The sequence below is a fragment of the Amaranthus tricolor genome, chromosome 5 (assembly GCF_026212465.1).
Source record: "Amaranthus tricolor cultivar Red isolate AtriRed21 chromosome 5, ASM2621246v1, whole genome shotgun sequence".
In the NCBI taxonomy this organism is placed as follows: Eukaryota; Viridiplantae; Streptophyta; class Magnoliopsida; order Caryophyllales; family Amaranthaceae; genus Amaranthus; species Amaranthus tricolor.
The window spans coordinates 27,588,721-27,607,488 of NC_080051.1; the positions used below are offsets into that span (position 1 = coordinate 27,588,721).

The 18,768-nt window shown below is 32.4% G+C and overlaps 1 protein-coding gene across 1 annotated transcript; it reads right to left on the reverse strand.

Annotated features, from left to right (window-relative positions):
• Positions 1–3,987: 3,987 nt before the first annotated feature.
• LOC130813631 (sugar transporter ERD6-like 15) lies at positions 3,988–13,219 on the reverse strand. The gene is made up of 11 exons (XM_057679467.1): positions 13,151–13,219; positions 12,930–12,983; positions 12,830–12,843; positions 12,330–12,662; positions 11,258–11,351; positions 9,879–9,953; positions 9,674–9,758; positions 9,316–9,431; positions 4,563–4,616; positions 4,401–4,460; positions 3,988–4,122 (listed from the first exon to the last, which is right to left on the reverse strand). Exons 1-11 carry the CDS (start codon positions 13,217–13,219, stop codon positions 3,988–3,990), a joined length of 1,089 nt encoding a protein of 362 aa, XP_057535450.1.
• Positions 13,220–18,768: the final 5,549 nt, after the last annotated feature.

An 18,768-nucleotide genomic window follows, 5' to 3' on the forward strand; every position in this document is an offset into this window, starting at 1 on the left:
GATGATGATTTGAATGAAGACTCAGAGGAGGAAGGCAGTGGAGCAGAATCAGATGATGATAAGGTGGATGAGGGACCAGTATTCAATCCTAAGGTTGACTTAAAAAAATGTGGAGTTGAAGAAGGGAATCAGATTTGAAAGTGTGCAGGATGTTAGGAAGGCCATTAGGCACCATGCTATTATGAACAGGTATGATTACTATTTCTTGCATAACAATACAAGAAGAGTTAGTGTATACTGTAAACATAGATGCAAGTGCCCTTTAAAGTACGGTAGGTATATAGAATGCATATGTGATGAGCAGAAGTGTTTATTTAGAATTCATTGTAGAAAATTAAAATTGGAGGAAACTGGGCAGATTAAAAGTATGACCAGTGAACATAGTTGTGGATTTCACAGTGCAAATCCCAAAGTTACATCTGAGTTTCTAGCTGAAAGGTATTTAGACCATTTTAGGGATGACCCCAATCTGAAGCTCAAATACTTCATGAAGTTGATTCTTAGGGACATTGGGGTAAGTGTGAAGTATCACAAGGCCTATTATGCCAAGGTCATTGCTCTTCACATGATTCATGGTAGTGCATTAGAGCAATACCGAAGGGTTTGGGACTATGCTGCTGTAGTTAGGAAGTACGTAGTAGGTTCAGCTGCGTTTGTTGTTGTGAGTGACATAGAAAGGCCCCCAACTACATTCCAAAGAATGTACATCTGTTTGCAGCCTTGTAAGGAGGGGTTTCTACAAGGTTGTAGGCACATAATTGGTGTTGATGGTTGCCACCTGAAAGGGCAATGGCCAGGAGTATGTTTGGTAGCTGTTGGTAAAGATGGGAATAATAACTTGTTTCCCATAGCGTGGGCTGTTGCAGAAGTTGAAAATAAAGATAGTTGGACATGGTTTCTTGATCTGTTGACCAAAGATCTTGGTAATGTTACTGAACACATCACTTGGGTCCATGAAAATGAGCAGCTAACCTTCATGTCTGACAGGCAAAAGGTACAATACAGTGCCTCTGTTTTGCTCCATTTCAAGTATTCCATAACAAATTTTAACACAATTTTTGTGAAACAGGGACTATTGGATGCATTCTCCAAAGTAGTGCCAAATGCAGATGTAAGGTATTGTTGCAGACATATATGGGCCAACTTCAAACTCAATTTTGCAGGAACGGCTTTTAAGTCTTTGAATTGGCAGGCAGCAAGGGCAGGGACCAAGGCAATATTATAAACTCTTCTCTTGTTTAAATAAGGCAATTTTTGTGTATTGATGCTTAAATAATCAATGATCACACTTAAATAATGCAGGACAAATTCAATGAACAAATGCAAGCCATTAAGATGTTGTCTATTGATGCTTTCAAGTATTTGGACAACATCCCTGTTCAAAGGTGGAGTAGGCATGCTTTCAACCCCAAGACCAAGTCAGCCATGGTGTTGAACAATTGTTGTGAGTCATTTAATTCGGTTTTGAGGGAGTGTAGAAACGAACCAATATTGAGCATGATGGAGTGGATAAGAAGATATGTCATGGCAAGGGCTTTCAACAAAAGGGAGGGATGTAGGAATTATCATGGGTCAATCATGCCAGCTGCTATGAAGGTGCTCAAAAGTACCCAAGATATGGCCAAGAACTGCTTTGAGACAATTTCTGATATTGACTTGTTTGAGGTGGATCATGATGGAGATAGATGGGTGGTTGACTTGAAAAGGCATTCATGTGGTTGTTTCAGGTGGGATTTGACAGGAATCCCTTGCTGTCATGCATTCAAATGCATCATGGCATTCAGGGGCAACCCTGAAATGTATGTGCACAAGGCATACAGTAAGGAGATGTATGCCTTAGCGTATGCACCTATTTTACAACCAATGCCTGGAATGAAGCAATGGGATTCTACAGACCATCCCAAACCTAACCCTCCTGGTATGAAAAAGCTCCCTGGCAGACCATCACAAAGAAAAAGAATCAAAGAGAAGGGTGAAGGGGAAGCTAAACCTGAACCTCCAGTACTAAGAAAGAGGAAGCCCAATGCATGCAGTAACTGTGGAGGTCTAGGCCACAATAAAAGCAAGTGCAAGAACCCACCTGCACCCCCTAAACCTCCAGCAAAAACAGGAAGGCCAATGGGTGATGGTGTTCCAAAACAAGCCATAAAGAAGAAAAGGGGAGAAATGAGCCAATGTCAAGAAGTAGTCAACAACAACTCTTCACAACCAGTAGAAGCATCTCAAACATCTCACACATGAATTTAGTAGCTTTGAAGTTAGTTTGTTAAACATTATTACTTTTTATTAGTTAGTCAATGACTTTAGTATCTTTGATGTAACTAATTAAACTTATGTATTTTCATGTTATGGATGATATTATGCATTATGAAAATTGGTTGAATACTTAACAAATGGATGATATTTAAGCTGCACAGTATGAAATGGATACAAAAACAAAAACATCTAACAAATTTAATTCAATACTTCAAGTTTACATTAGCAAATGGAGGCAAACACAAAAACAACCGATGAGTTTGGTTGAATACTTCAACAATACATATTGAAATTGAGGAAAACGCAAAAACAACCAACAAAACAACCAAACTAGTCCATCATCTTAAATACAGTTCCTAAAAATAAAACAACCAAAAGAGCCAAAAATTGAGATTTGCTGCAGTTTTTGGCCACCTTCAACCTCCCAACATGCCAACCGTCTGATCTGAAGTGAGGAAAAATACATGATTTGTCATACACCGACCTACTCAACCGACTCCTCAGCACAATCACTTCATTCATCAGTTCCTTCTTCACCTCCACCAACTCATTAATAGTTACCCTTTGCCACTCTACTTGATCCGCATCAATCCACCTGAAGAACGAGCAACCCCTTCTTCCACTTTCAATGTCATATAATTTACAAGCCATGAACCTACGCTCAGGATTTTTGGGGGTCCAGGACCTCATTATCGCAATTCGCATCCCAAAGTAGCATCTACAAGGTTGTGAGTTTTCAATGGCACGAGAAGAACCACTAGAAGAAGACATACTAAATGGAAGATCAAAGCATCAACCTTTGAAAACCCTAGAAATTGAACTTCAAAGCATAGAGAGAGAAAGAGAAGAGAAGAGTGATTTCAAATGGTATTTGAGGGTGTAAATGGAGTGTTTATGGAGGTTGAAAAGAAAGGAGCGTGGATTATAAGGAATTTGCAAACACGCGCACGTTTTTGGAGGTCAAAACGCAAAGTCAACGTCGGAATTTGGACAAAACCCTCCGGAATTTCAATTAAGGTGTCTAATTTAACAAAAAGTGTCTTAAAAGGTGTTTTTTTGCAAAAAAAATTTTAAAAGGTGTTTCTTTACAAAAAACGGGTTTTAAAAAGTGTTTCTTTGCAATTTTCCCTAAAAAATAATAAAAGTTGTTTGGACATGTGTCAAGTTCTTATATGTTGGGTGAACAAAGATGTTGTCTAAAAATTTTCCACCCAAGTAGTTTTATTTAGAAACATTTGAGAATTTTTTTTTGGGTTTTCACCATTGAGATACATTTTTACCCAAAAAAAAACTTCACTCAAACAAAATATCCCCACCATTGGGATAACTCTAAAAAGATAACCTAACAATAATATTCTCCCTGTTTCCTAATGTTTTTTATGTTTACTTTTTGCACAGTTTTCAAAGTAAATTTTGAGTCTTAATATCTCTAAATACGCATCATAAAAAATTATAAAAAATATATAATAAAAAAGTATACTTTAAGACAAATCTAACAAGATCTCACATGAATATATTTTATCATATCTATATGTCTTGAAAATCTTAATCAAGTTTCTTTCTCCAAAATAAAATATTCTAAATGGAAAGAACATTAGAAAACGGAGGAAATAAATGGTAATTAACATAATAGGGAAGTCAAATCTATTTTTATGTGTGAACTGAGATGTCAAAAATTAAGTTGAGAATGATCCAAAAGATCAGATTATAGTTATTCAAGAGGTTAAAAAATTAGAATATGTCGGTCTGGGGGAGGAAGAAAGATGACAACTCATACCCATGAAAGAGGATGCGATCAAAAAGTTCCTCGACTCGAGAAAGATCATTAGAAAGAGAGATTCCTTCAACAAAAAGGGTTGGATGAAACTAAATATGCAAACCCGCATCTTACAACACAAGTTTGAACCTTATCATAAAAAGATAAAATTAAAAATAAAAATTAGATAGAAAAATTACCGTGAATAATTTAACATTTTGTTAATTTTCTTACAATAATACCAACTATTGATTAACCGTGAATAATTTAAGAAAGATACGGGCAAGGGAGAATAAAAAACATCAGAAATTCAGAATAATATTATATTATTTTTTTTAATAGCTACAATTTTTTTATAAAGAAAATTTCACATAAAAACAATACTTACCTCTGACATTATAACCCAAGGAATGGCTCCATAACCAGAAGAAAATGAGGATATAAACCACTGAGGATTCAGGATTGTAGCAATATCATAATTAGGATTAAGGAGCAACAACACAATTACTAATAATTACCAAGCTATAATAATATTGGACAGTTTTCTTACCACTACTCCAAATAATACAAGAGATGGTATCCATTCTAGTAGCATATCATGGTCCTGTAACAAATTTAACAATTATGTCTTACTATCATGTTATTAGAATTGTCTACCTCACAACTTGGGGTGTTTAATGGGACGGGCTTCCATTTTGAGCCCTTATTTAGCCCGCTTTTAGAAGGGCTTTGTAAAGGCTGGTCGAAAATAGGTCGGGCCAAAAACAGGCTATAGTATAATTAAAATGAAGCAATAAGAGCCGAAAACGAGCTTTTGTAAATAGCATAATTAATTTATAATTTAAATATTATAAATGACGATGTCAATGGAATTATTAATATTTTTTCAATTTATTTATTATAAATGATAGTTTAATTATTATAAATTAATAAATGGGAAGTAAACTAATTTTTAGTAGTAAAAATGGGCAGAGGTGGGCTGGGCCGGGCTTTGAAAGCTCGGCCAATATTTATTATAAAGGCTCTTATCCGATCCGACCCATATTTACTTAAGTCCAATCCAACCCTTATTTTGCCCATTAAACACCCTACAGCTACTTTACGCCAAAGAGATCTAAATAAGTTTTTAAGGTGAAAAAAAATTAGTGTTACCGAGTCACTTATCACCGTCAACATAGTTCCCGATTCTTATTTGTCGCCACCCTTTTCATTTTATCGCCACCCCCCCTCCTAATGAAATTACGAATTTGCCCCTGATCTTTAAAAATTTACAAATTTGCCATTTAGTTAATAACTTTTCATTTTCATTTTTTTTAAATTTTTTTAAATTATTTTTATTTATATTATTATTGTTATTATTATTATCATAGTTATTATTATTATTATTATTATTATTATTATTATTATTATTATTATTATTACGGTTATTATTATTATTATAACGGTTATTATTATTACGGTTATTATTATTACGGTTATTAATAATAATAATAATAATAATAATACTAATACTAATAATAATAATAATAAAATTAATAATAAAAATAATAATAATAAAAAAAAATTAAAAAAAAAATACCAGTCGCACAAAACGTGCGACTGATAGTCGCACAAAGCAGTTGCACGTTTTGTGCGACTGGTATTTTTTTTTAAATTTTTTTTTATTATTATTATTAATTTTATTATTATTATTATTATTATTATTACGGTTATTATTATTATTATAACGGTTATTATTATTATTATAACAGTTATTATTATTACGGTTATTAATAATAATAATAATAAAAAAAAAATTAAAAAAAAATACCAGTCGCACAAAACGTGCGATTGATAGTCGCACAAACCAGTCACACAAAACGTGCGACTGACAGTCGCACAAAATAGTCGCACGTTTTGTGCGACTTGCATTTTTTAAAATTTTTTTTTTATTATTATTAATTTTATTATTATTATTATAATTAATATTGTGGTTGTTATTATTATTATTCTTAAATTATTATTTTTGTATTAATTATTATTGTTATAACTGATGTAAGAAAGAAAGCGTAAAATTTTATTACTAAACAAAACCCAGAATACAAATATTAGCTAGATTATAGAAATTAGGAGATTATAAATTACTCCAATATAGAAAACCTTAGCCAAAACAAGTTTTTTTGGGATGATGCAAAACTAATGCCCAAGACTCCTTTATAAGGAGAAGAATAACAAGTCTTTGTTATTCTTCCGATGTGGGATAATGATAAACATTAATCTTCCAATGTGGGATAATGAAAAACATTAATCTTTCAATGTGGGATAATGACAAACATCAATCTTCCAATGTGGGATTCAAGACATAACCTTACATTGGAAGATTGATGTTTGTCATTATCCCACATTGGAAGATTAATATTTTTCATTATCCCACATTGGAAGATTAATGTTTATCATTATCCCACATCGGAAGAATAACAAAGGCTTGTTATTCTTCTCCTTATAAAAGGAGTCTTGGGCATTAGTTTTGCATAATCCTAAAAAAATCTGTTTTGGCTAAGATTTTATGTATTGAAGTAATTTATAAACTCTTATTTTCTATAATCTAGCCAATATTTGCATTTTGGGTTTCCTTTAGTAATAAAAGTTTTCTCTCCTTTGCCTGTGGACTTAGTCGACACATAGTCGATGAACCATGTAAATTCTGTGTGTTTTGTGTTTGTCAATTTTTATGCTTTCTTTCTTACATCAGTTATAACAATAATAATTAAAACAAAAATAATAATTTAATAATAATAATAACAACAACAACAATATTAATAATAATAATAACAACAACAACAATATTAATAATAATAATAATAATAATAATAAAATTCATAATAATAACCGTAATAATAATAATAATAATAATAATAATAAAATTAATAATAATAAAAAAAAAATAAAAATAAAAAAATACCAGTCGCACAAAACGTGCGACTGCTTTGTGCGACTGTCAGTCGCACGTTTTGTGCGACAGGTATTTTTTTTTAATTTTTTTTTATTATTATTATTTTTATTATTAATTTTATTATTATTATTATTAGTATTATTATTATTATTATTATTAATCGTAATAATAATAACCGTTATAATAATAATAATAACCGTAATAATAATAATAATAATAATTATTATTATTATTATTATGATAATAATAATAACAATAATAATATAAATTAAAATAATTAAAAAAAATTAAAAAAAATGAAAATGAAAAGTTATTAACTCAATGGCAAATTTGTAAATTTTTAAAGATTAGGGGCAAATTCGTAATTTCATTAGGAGGGGGGTGGCGATAAAATGAAAAGGGTGGCGACAAATAGTTATTCAAAATACGTATGGTGTTTATCAAAAGGTAGTCGTACGAAATTTAAAATATGTTTCTATGAAATAATTGTCATGACTTTTTCTTCTAAAACTAAAAAAAATATATTATTTGTTGAATTTTAATTAATATTGGTTTGACTTATGTCAAACCACCAAAAGCTTTATAAAACGCTACATTGAATGTATTATGTTTAATGGAATATAAGTTGGTGTATATGATGTTTGTCAAGGTCGGTTCTGAGGCAGTTTCAGATAGTCGCCTGTCTAGGGCCCTTAGAAATAAGGGGTCTCAAATATTAAACGGTGTTATTCAGGCTCAGTTTTGAGCAACACACTTTAAGTGTTTTGTTTATAAACTTTTTTTAGATTTAAAATAATTTTAGAATATAATATTACAATACATTTTGTTTTAAATTATTTTTTCTTAAAGTGGAAAAAAAATTATTTTTTTAATATAATAAAGGATCTCAATCTAAAACACATATAAAAGTAAATAGGGCATATAAAATCTTTACTCCCCTCCAATATTTGCTATCAAGAATCGATAGGATAGAAACTTTTAGTTAGTATTATCACTAACAATTGGTTAGGTTACATATATCCTACATTCCCAAATTCTATTTAGTGGGTGTTACTTATCGGTATTGGATTATTTAATATGTGTATGTATATATGTTTGAGTTCAGTTTGGTTTTTTTGTCATTTTATTAACATAATTATTCTTAAATCTTAACCACATACCTTTAAGGCAAACAAATTCCTATAAGAAGGCATGCCAAAGTTGTCCCTGTTGTTATATATATATATATATATATATATATATATAAGCTTAATTTATATGACGCTATTGTATAAGGATGGAGATAGGGCTGTTTCTGAGGGTAGTTTTAAGGTGCAACCGCCTAGGGTCCAGTTTATAAAGGATTAACTCAAAAAGCTTAACTGAGTTAATCCTTATTATTAAAATTTAGTTTGTCCATAAGTACCTTATTGTTATATGATCTTAAATTTGTACATTTATTTGAGATTAATGTTATGGGAAAAAAAATTATATGACGCATAGTTGCAGAAAAAAAAACCGAAACTTTACATATAGAAAAGTTCTTTTATATTTAGCCTAGGGTCTAAAATTTGTCAAAAACCACACTAAATGAGGAGACTAATAAAATTTGTCACTAATATGAGAGGTTTCCTTCCAGTTCTATCTATCAATATGGATGTTATTATATTGATAGGAATCTGCATCATTCATTCATAATTATTGTTATTATAATATATATATATATATATATATATATATATATATATATATATATATATATATATATATATATTATATATATATATATATATATATATCATAATAACTTAAAACTATTTAATTAATACATTAATTATGATTGAAACAATGCTAGTTTTTGTAAACCTGTATGAAGGCAAAAAGTGCGATTCCGAACTTGGGTGATGAGTTCCCTATAAATTAAGACATCACATCATATTCAACGCCAATTTGGAATACTTTCATATGTAAATACTTAATCACTTGTATTGTCAATGTCATACACAATTCAATATTAGTAGAATTTTATCTTTTGAATGATTGCAATTAAATATTAATTTTTAAAACAATCATAAAAATTTATCACATTAATGTGTGAAAATATGTTAAATTTGATCCGACTTAAAATTGACTTGAAATCCAACCTAAATTTAGTGGATCATAAAATAAAAATTTAGACTTGACCCAAAATTGACCAACACCAAAATACCGAAAAAATTGGTTCAAATATGAACGAAACCCCAACCAAATTGTTTTGACCCATTTTCATTTCTACATCATGTCATTTTCACTTACGCGTCAATATTTATATTTTATGTCATTATTTTTTTTTTCAAAATTTTTATATTTTGAGTTAATATTTTTTTATAAAATCTTAATGATAAACATATACTTCTATTATGAAATCTTTTGACTCGTTCCATCTAACTGAACCCAATCCAAATCCATCAATATGACTTGTAATCAATTTGATTCGAAAGTGACCCGACTTGCAACCCGCCCGTTTGACTGTTTTAATAGGTTTACATGCGATCATACCAGTACTAATACACCGGATCCCATCAAAATATCGCAATCACGTGTGTTTAGGCGAAAGTAATACTAGGACTAAAAAGTTCTCGTGTACATTCCAACCTTTAGCCACTTAACAATATTGGTGCAATTAAATATTGTTATAATGTAAGTATGTAACATTAATAATATATCATGTTGTTGGATTGGGAAGATGTTAATCTAATTAATTGAATTACCTGCTGCAAGAAAAATTTCACTTGTATAAAATCCAATACCAATGACGACTCCACATTGTTGGAAAGCCATTAACCCAACTGCAAGCTAATTAAGGTATACAATGCAACAAGTATATTTATAGTTCTTATAAACAATATATAATAATAAATTTAAGTGATTTAATATAATAATAAATTTAAGTGATTTAATTTAAGAACGTCTCACAGAAGGCATATATCTTGTTTCTAATAAATCCAAGATTCCTACTTTAGGATGATGTTTTACAAGATCCAGGCTTTTCTGTCATCAAGTAACCTTATCAATACTTTGACTTTTAAGGCGGTCGATTAGCAAAGGTAAAGTGGGCTACCGCTTAGGGTCTAGAATTTTTTAAGGCCTAAAATACTTATTCTTATACGTATATATGATATTAATTTAAATTAAATTTATATTCTATAACTTATGCTAACTAATATGTGTTTTTAGTGCTTTTTATATAAAGTAGTTTAAATATTAACAATAAAAAACAAAAGGTGTATTATATTAATTGTTACGCCATAAGTGTTTAGGGGTCCTTTTTATCTTTTGCTCTAAGGCCCAAAAATGAACGGGATGACCCTACTCCATCCTGTCTATCCATCCCTTTGAGATTGCAAGCGATAATGATTAACTCGTTTTTTGGTGAAATATTACTATCAGTAGTGTTGTAATTGGTGTGACTTGAGTGCACATTTGATGAGGTGCATTCATGTGTGACCTTTGGGATGGAATCCCATGAATGTGTTAATATGGATGTATTAAGTTAAGTTTTGATGATTGATTTATAATGATGATTAAGTGTAGATTAATAAGGTAATGAAGTGTGAGAGTTATGGGACTTAATGAAGAAGTGCAAAGGACTTGGTTTATGTTTGATTTATTGAAGCTCGATCAGAATTCTGACAGAAGAAGCAGAATGATCGCTCGACCTGTTCGCTCGACCGAGCGAGCCTTATTGATTGATCGAGCGAGCAAACAGAATGCATCCAGAAAGGGTCTGTACTCCGCTCGACCGAGCGAGCTCTCTGTTCCAGTCGAGCGGTTCCTCTGATGTGCCTAAGATGCTGTTTTCGACCTTTCAAGTTCTTGGAGAAGTTTCATGTCATTCATTATTCAATATTAATTCTGTATTTAGTGAGCTAATGACATTTATGTACCTAGTACTATATATAGGGAGCTCTCAATCATCAAATGGATATCCACAAAATACACCCCAAGCCAAACACTAGCCTATCTCTTCTCTATTGTAATTCTCCATATTTGAGAGTTCTTTGAACTCCTTTTGATAATATAAGAGATACTACACACCGGAGGACGTAGCCTTAGTTGGGTGAACCTCGTTAAATCTTTGTGTCATTTTATTGCTTTATTTTCTCCTACAAACATCGATATTATCGATAGCGTAATTTGTTTGTTACAAAACCTCATACACTCGATCTTGGCAATATTGGAGTTTGAAACACATTGTTCGAACTCTAATTCATCGTCGTTTTTTCAAGTAGCAATCTTAAAGAAACAGAGACCCACATGAATTTATTTAATAAATGTAGTGTAGGTGTAATTACTAGAACTTGGGCAACTTCATGTGTAGTATCGGCATCCTCTCCACGAAGTCTTGTTAAAAGATTTCTCACAATCATATGGTCTCCCCATTTTTGCCTAATTTACAATAAGTCAATAACCGCATAGATAAATTTAATTCAATTTTTAAAAACCGTCATACTTTACTTGTAAGTTGTAACAAATTGCATCACATAGTCATGGCTAAACCTCTTAATTTTTGATATGATTTGAAATCTGATTAAAATTAGTGCATCATACATAGAAAATTTTGATCCCTAAAAGGACCTAACTTGAAAATACTAAAAAAATTGAGTTTTTTCATTTATATTGAATTTCAATAATCAATTTTGGTTTTTTAAGACAATAATTCTTTGTTGTAACCTTAAAAACGGTATTATTCATTTTCACTAGAAATTTTTTATAAATAAAAGCAAAAAGATATAATTAGATATTTTCTTGAAAAAAATTTAATCATAAAGAAATTTTAATAAAAAATACTTGACCCCTTAAAGCCCAGCTAAATTCAACCCTATTTGAAAATAATTATGATTGATATTGACCTAACATGAATTCATTGGACGATGGTTTTGAAGAGCTATGTTGTGAAAGACCGAATCTCGATAAGACGATCTTAAATAAAAAATTTATATCTTCATAATATATTTTAGATGGACTATAAAATGTTTTTCTCGAGAAACCATCGAAAGATTGAAAAAAATAAGATAAATAAACAATTTAATTCCAAATATAAGATTCAGGAAAACTTATGTCCCAAAATAAGCTTCCATACATCCAAGTCTAGCCTCGGGTAAGTCGCTGTTAGTAACAGCGAATGAGGAGAAAAAAAAAAAATTAAAAGGCCCTAAGTCGCTGTTAGTAACAGCGACTTAAAAAAAAAAATTTAAATTTTAATAGTACTGTACTTGAAGTCGCTGTAATTTATTGATTTTGGAGCAGCTCGTTTTTTAAACTTCAAACAATTATTTAATAACAGATGAACAAACTATATAAACTTGTTATTGTTTGATTAATCTTCCGATGTGGGACTGTGGGTTTTTCCAATCAATTCCCTACCCTCCTTTCCGATGTGGGACTTGTACATGCAAGCATCCCCAATAGAGAGGATAAAACAGAAGTCGAGCAAAACAGGCACCAATTGCAGCATTTTCATTCTCAAGGAGATGGAGGGAAGTTAAAGACTTGCCCACTAAATCAAATACATTGAAGCTAGTAAATAGGAGAATTGGGTACCAATCTCCAAGTAATGTTGAATGAACATCTTCAGTAATGAAACCAGGAAAGATGGATAGAGTCACAACATAAATTATTACGATTCCAACCCCGTGCCATGGTAATCTTGCGGATATACTGCTTTTGTAAAAATTCTTAGAAAGGAAACAAGGACGCCTGCGATAAGCAAATTTACCTTATTCAAGCCATCATCCCAAGAATGGACACATATGAGACCAAACATTATAAATTCCTATATGCAACACCTAAAATACTTGTAAAGAATTGAACTATTGTGTCATGCCTCTCAAAAACTGCATCAAATCACTCATGACATAACAAACTCCACCACAGCACCCTGCAATGAAACGCTTAAGTTGTTATCCAACAATGCTGCATCTTCCAATTAATCAAAAGAGTAGTTTCAAAACAATTCAACATTACAAGGTCAAAATTAGAATTGAACAAAGATATGACTGGAATTGAACAAAGAGCCATCTACAATAACAATGTAACAAAGTATGTCATCCTGAAGCTTGTTTGACATAACATCTATAAAGCTGGTGGAAATTCTAGCAGTATGCCAATACCAGTATTTCTTTCAAGTTGTTCCCCAAAAGATATGACTGGAATTGAAGAAGCTAACTTATGGATGAGATGCTAACTGCTTTCAAAGATGAGCCGACATCAGTCCCACATCGGTGCTCTATTCGTAAGCTAATTTTTGGTTTCATTTATTTTGATGTGTTCCAGAAAACAGTCCCACATCGGAAGATTAATCAAACAATAACAAGTTTATATAGTTAGTTCATCTGCTATTAAATAACTGTTTGAAGGTTAAAAAACGAGTTGCTCTAAAATCAATAAATTACAGCGACTTTAAGTTTAATACTATTAAAATTTTAAATTTTTTTTTTTTGTTTTTAAAGTCGCTGTTAGTAACAGCGACTTAGGGCCTTTTAATTTTTTTTTTTTTTCTCCTCATTCGCTGTTACTAACAGCGACTTACCCGAGGCTAGGCTTGGATGTACGGAAGCTTATTTTGGGACATAAGTTTTCCCGAATCTTATATTTGGAATTAAATTGTTTATTTATCTTATTTTTTTCAATCAAAGTTCTAGTCATGGCCCAATACTTGAGGATGAGGTTATGAGATTACTTTACGATCCACACTAAGAAAGAAAATTTGAAATAAATGAGATTATTTATCTACTTAATTCCAAATATAAGATTCGGGAAGACTTATGTCCCAAAATAAGCTTCCGTACGTCCAAGCCTAGCTTCGGGTAAGTCGCTATTAGTAACAGCGAATTAGGGGAAAAAAAAAATTAAAAAGTTGAAAGTCGCTGTTAGTAACAGCGACTTTCAGGTTATTACTTTTCCAGACATCTTCTTCCTCAGTTCATTTCGCATTTTTGGATTTCGTTTGCAATCCCTACGAAACTTCTCCTTCTTCATTCCAACCTTTTAAGAAACTTCAATCCTTCAACTAAAGTCATCAAATTTCAAGTTTGTACCAGTAATTAGTGTTGTAGTCCTCCTAGATCGACCTAAGGTAATTTTTTTTGTGTTTTTTTTCAATATTCAAAAAATTAGGGTTTGTTGTGTTTTAATCAATTTTCACATTAATGTAGGTTGACAAGCTTGCAATTAAGTAATTCTTCTTGATTTACAGCTAATTGAGGTTCGTTTTTATTATAAATTTTTTCATTTGGTGGTGATTTTAAACTGTATGTCATGTATAGTGGGCATTTGCACTTGAGCTCTACGATTATGTCAAATGCAGTTGTTATTTACATTGATCCTCATTTTTAAAAGTTTGTTCCAGAATTTGTTGTTGAATGTAAAATGTATAGTGGTCATATATTTATAGACTTGATGGTGATGTTGATTTTTTATGTGTTGTTGTAGAAATGGCTTCATTTCGTGTGACTGTTGTATGCTTTTGGAATGGTTCAATTCGATCAACTAGTAACAATGTTAAGTATGTTGGCGGAAAACGTAAACTGTTTGCATGCAACTCATACATGGATTTGAATGAATTTAAACATTTTATATGCTCTAGGATTGGCATTGACACTACAGGAAGTACTGTTAATTTAAGTTTTAAATACAATCTGAGTGGAGATTTGTTAGCTTTTCCGGTTGAGGATGAGGAGGCTATAGATGCAATGTGGGAGTATTCAAGGTCTACCCCTAGTCCTTCTTTAGAGTTATATGTAGAAGAGGTACCCCTAGGGAACGAAGATGTGAACGTTTTGAAAACAAATGCATTTATGAATATAACTTCTTCTGCCCCTTCTCATACGCCCTTCCCTACCCAAGAAACCGAAAATCCCTTTATTCCATCTTCCTCTTATCCTTGTAATGAACCCAATCAAGTTCAATTTCAAGTGTCAAATGATGTTACTTTTAACTTACAAGATACAAATGAGCCTTGGGATGATGTTAATAGTGAGAGTAATGAATTCGTTGAGGCTCCTTCTGAGGACGATGTGGGTGTTGACGAGGAGGCTCTAGCTAATGACATGACCTTAGGAAACATTCCCACAATCGTTGCTCCTACACCCTATGCACTGGTTCCCCCTCTAGATGAACACTTTGAGGACAACTCTTGGAGGTCTTGGGATTGTGATACAACCTACACCGACGAAGGAGAGTTTCAAAAGGGTATGATGTTTGACAATAAGGATGCCTTGTTGGACGCTGTTAGATTGTATCATATTCGTAAGAACGTTGAGTACAGAACTGAGACTTCAAATCAAACCGTGCTCACGTTGAAGTGTAAGAGAGGGTGTGGTTGGAGGCTTAGGGCTAGGAAGACCTCCTATTCACCGTCATGGGAGATAATTACTTATAAAGGGAAGCATGGGGGTTGTGTTTTAAGTACTGAAAACGTGTCAGCTGGGCACATTCATTTGACATCTTCCGTGATTAACAATCGTATTAGAAATTGTGTTGCTCAAGACCCATCAATTAAGGTTTCTGTTGTCCGTCAAATGGTGAAAGACCAATTCGGTGTCGAAGTGACCTATAAGCGGGCATGGTGTGCTAAACAGCAAGCCCTTCTCTCCATCTATGGTACGTGGGAAGATTCTTATCCTCTTCTTCCACGCTTCCTGAAGGCACTGCAAATTTCAAACCCCGGTACCGTAGTTGAGTGGTTCTTTAAGGAAGATAATGATGTCGGTGTGTATGTCCGTCCTAGTATTAGAACTTTCCAACGCGTGTTTTGGGCTTTCCAACCTAGTATTGAGGGATTCAAGTATTGCAAACTCGTTATTGCCATTGACGGAACACATTTTTATGGTAAGTATCGCCATACGTTGTTGACTGCGATTGCCCAAGATGGGAACAAGGGAATATTCCCGCTTGCCTTTGCTTTGGTCGAAAAAGAATGCATAGCCGCGTGGTCTTGGTTTATGGGCTGTGTTCGTAAGCATGTGATGCATAGTCCAGGGTTATGCGTTATTTTCGATAGGCATGCGGGCATTCTAGCAACCATGGAGGAGCCGGAATGGCAACCTCCAAACTCCCATCATAGGTTTTGCTTGCGGCATTTGTTAAGCAACTTCAATCGTCAAATGGGTAATGTGAAGTTGAAGAAAATGTATGGTAGGACTGCAGAGCAAAGACAACCCAATAAAGTCGTCGAGGGATTGAAGGCCATTGGTGTTGTTAATCGTGAAGCACTTTTTTGGATTAATCAAGTTGGTGATATGTCTAAATGGTCAATATGTCACGATGGAGGGTATAGGTACGGTGTTACTAATACGAACTTGGCCGAAGTATTCAATAACGTGATGAAGGGTGTGCGTTTCTTGCCTATAACCACTCTTGTGGAGTTTACCTTCTATCGTGTTAATGATTATTTTGTAAAAAGATGCGAGAATGCAAACGCGTGGTTAATTGGGGGAAACAAGTACACTTCACACGCCACTAGCATTATCACCCGTAACACCGAGAAGGCAAACTACCATGAGATCATCGCATTTGACTACAGACGAGGCCTTTTCCAAGTTAAGACTGGGCGTGGTAATAGAGGATCGGCTAAGGGTGGTAAAATACAAAGTGTGGATATGAGCGAGATGAAATGCATTTGTAACAAACCGTCCATATTTCACTTACCTTGTTCTCATGTTCTTGCCGTTTGCATTAAACGACACTTATCCTATGAGCGTTTTGTGGACTCCTACTACAAGACCCAGAGTTATGTTAACAAGTATGAATGCATATTCTTGCCGTTAATTGATAAGAGGGCATGGCCTCAATACACCGGTGTTGAGGTGTTACACGATCCAGATCACATTCGTGGATTAGGAAGACCTAAGTCCAGGAGGATCGCGAACGAAATGGACGAAGGATCGCGGAGACGCAACGCTTGTCGACGGTGTGGTATTGACGGTCATAACACTAGAACTTGCACGTCAAGGTAAATAGTATCTATATTTGAGTATATAAACGTAAAGATTATGAAACAAACAAACAAATTCACGCCCTGGATCGAAGTCGCTCCAATCAGTATTAATCTCAACTTCATAACCACAATCACAAAGCTCTTCAATACAATGCTCCTTTGACATCTACATAATACATATAATATAGTAACGTTAGTGAACTTTCAAAAATAATATTTACATTTACAATAATAAAACTAACAAAATACCTTATGTTAACTTTAACAATTGATTGAAAAGAAGAAGAATGATGTAGAATGGATAAAATGAAGTATGAGAAATGATGGACCTATTTATACAACAACATTACAACGGCTATTTTCACATTCCTAACGGCTATTTTTCTAATTAACAATGGCTAGTTTAGTTTTTAAATTTAAAAAAAAAATAAAAAGTTGAAAGTCGCTGTTACTAACAGCGACTTTCAACTTTTTAAATTTTTTTTTTCCCCTAATTCGCTGTTACTAACAGCGATTTACCCGAGGCTAGTCTTGGACGTACGGAAGCTTATTTTGAGACATAAATTTTTCCGAATCTTATATTTAGAATTAAGTACATAAATAATCTCAATTATTTCAATCTTTCCACTAAGAAATATCTAGTCATGGCCCACAACGCGAATTTACTCTTGCGTGTTAATCAAATTACTCGTGAGAGGTCCAATGTTGTCATATCTCATACTTCCTCCGTTCTGATATTGTTGCTACATTTACATGGACACAGAAATTAAGAAAAGTGATTGACCTACACTGTAGCTGATTATTTACTTTATAAAGTATAGTATTTTATTATTGTTAAATAAAAAAGAAAAAGAGAAAATAGGTTGTTAGGTTACTTTATAGAGTATAGTATAGTATTTTATTATAGAGTATAGAGTAGGATAAAAATAGGGGTAGGTAGAACTTTAAATGATTGTTTATTACTAAAAACGGAAATATATCAAGTAATATGCAATTGCCAAAAATAGAAAATGTAGCGGGTATTATGGAACGGAGGAAGTATGTAACATCTACAAAAGTTTTGCACACGATGTTTTACGAAACAATCGCGCCATAAGACATACTCTGTATATAAGTTAAATAATTTAATTAATATAAATTTTCTTTTCTTTGAATAGAGTTAATATAAATTGTGAGAATATACTTTTTATTTTAAAAATCGTCCTCATTTCACTTAAATTCACAAGGTTTTCTGAAAATTTTGTATGCCATAAACAGTTTGATTAATTAAATATCTACTTACTAGCCATCTTGGAGATTCAGGAACCATTAAAAACCCAAGAAGCATAACAACACATGGAAAAATCCCTTCAAGTATAAACAAATTTTATCAAAATTTCTATATAAGAAATTTTAAAAAAGAATCTTAATGATTTAAAGTTTACCATGAATAGCAAGCTCCCTCCATGGAATAATGATATCCCAAAAACAATCATCAACTATAGAGATTCAAAAATAAATACGAAAAGCTAATTTTATAATAACATTTACATTTTTATTTTACTTTGAAATACGATTTTTAATGATAAAATACAATGAATTAAAAGAAATTAAAAGAGCTTTTAGATGATTTTGCACTTTGGAAAATAATGATGAATATATAACAGTACTACAGAAATACGTATTTCACTTACATAGAGGGGGGGATGAATTCAATTTTTTAATCTTTTATTATACACTACAAATAAGTATTAAAATAGCGATGGAAAAAAGCGACGGGACGGTATAATCGCCAATGGCGACGAATTGGCTGCGAAGTTTATTTTTTAAAAGTTGGCGATGGCAGGGCGACGGCTTGAAGTGATCTCCAGAAAGAAAAACAAAATA